This window comes from Myotis brandtii, unplaced genomic scaffold, assembly GCF_000412655.1.
Source record: "Myotis brandtii unplaced genomic scaffold, ASM41265v1 scaffold303, whole genome shotgun sequence".
Classification (NCBI taxonomy): domain Eukaryota; kingdom Metazoa; phylum Chordata; class Mammalia; order Chiroptera; family Vespertilionidae; genus Myotis; species Myotis brandtii.
This window is the reverse complement of record NW_005361573.1, coordinates 1,110,680-1,111,374: the sequence shown is the minus strand read 5'-3', so window position 1 is coordinate 1,111,374 and position 695 is coordinate 1,110,680. Positions and strand designations below refer to the sequence as shown.

The 695-nt window shown below is 61.9% G+C and overlaps 1 protein-coding gene across 1 annotated transcript in view; it reads right to left on the bottom strand.

Annotated features, from left to right (window-relative positions):
* The window catches only part of KIAA1671 (KIAA1671 ortholog), a 95,551-nt gene extending 95,261 nt beyond the window's left edge, over window positions 1–290 (bottom strand). The window contains exon 1 of the mRNA XM_014542421.1: window positions 57–290. Coding sequence (XP_014397907.1) covers window positions 57–290 — 234 coding nt within the window. The remainder of the gene's footprint in view (window positions 1–56) is intronic.
* Window positions 291–695: the final 405 nt, after the last annotated feature.

Here is a 695-nt window from a genome sequence, read left to right as displayed (position 1 = left end):
TGGGGCGACCCACAGGAGGGAGAGTGCCTGGCCGGGCTGGGCCCCGGGGACTTCACGGCCGGGGCCTTCTCCTTGAAGAAGGGCTTGGGGGCGAGTCTGGGCAGAGGGAGCAGGCGTGCGGGGCTCCTGAGGGGGCTCTTTCCTTCCAGGAGCCGCGCCGAGGGAGCCCCCGAGGGGTCGCCCGCCTGGCGGAAGTAGGTCCGTGTCAGGGTCTCCTCCTTGGCGATCTCCCCGAGGCCTGGCACTCCTGGCAGGGGCGTGATGGAGCCGACCTCCACCCGCGTCACCATGGTTACGGTTGTGGATCCATGGGGATTCAAAACATCCGAAATGGAGAAGCCACTGCTAGAGAAAAAAAAAAAGGGAAATTTAAAATTCAGTCAGCGTCCGGTTGGGTCGAAGCAGCTGGAGCCCTGAGTTCTGGACAACAACTCCCCACTGACTTCGCCGGGCAAGCCAGGGCCAGTCCCTCCATCCCTCTGAACTGCGGGCTGTTTCTGAAGTTCCTTCCAGATCAAAGGGCGGGGGGAAGGCGCCAACATTCTCCAGGACTTTCCCCTGCACTCAGCTCAAGGTAAGGAGGGCTTATCTCTGCTGTGCAGATAAGGGAATCGGCTCAGAGAGGCCAAGCGACTGGCCGGAAGTCACTCAGACAGCAAGAGGCAACGTTGGGATGTGACGCTCACACTGCGCGC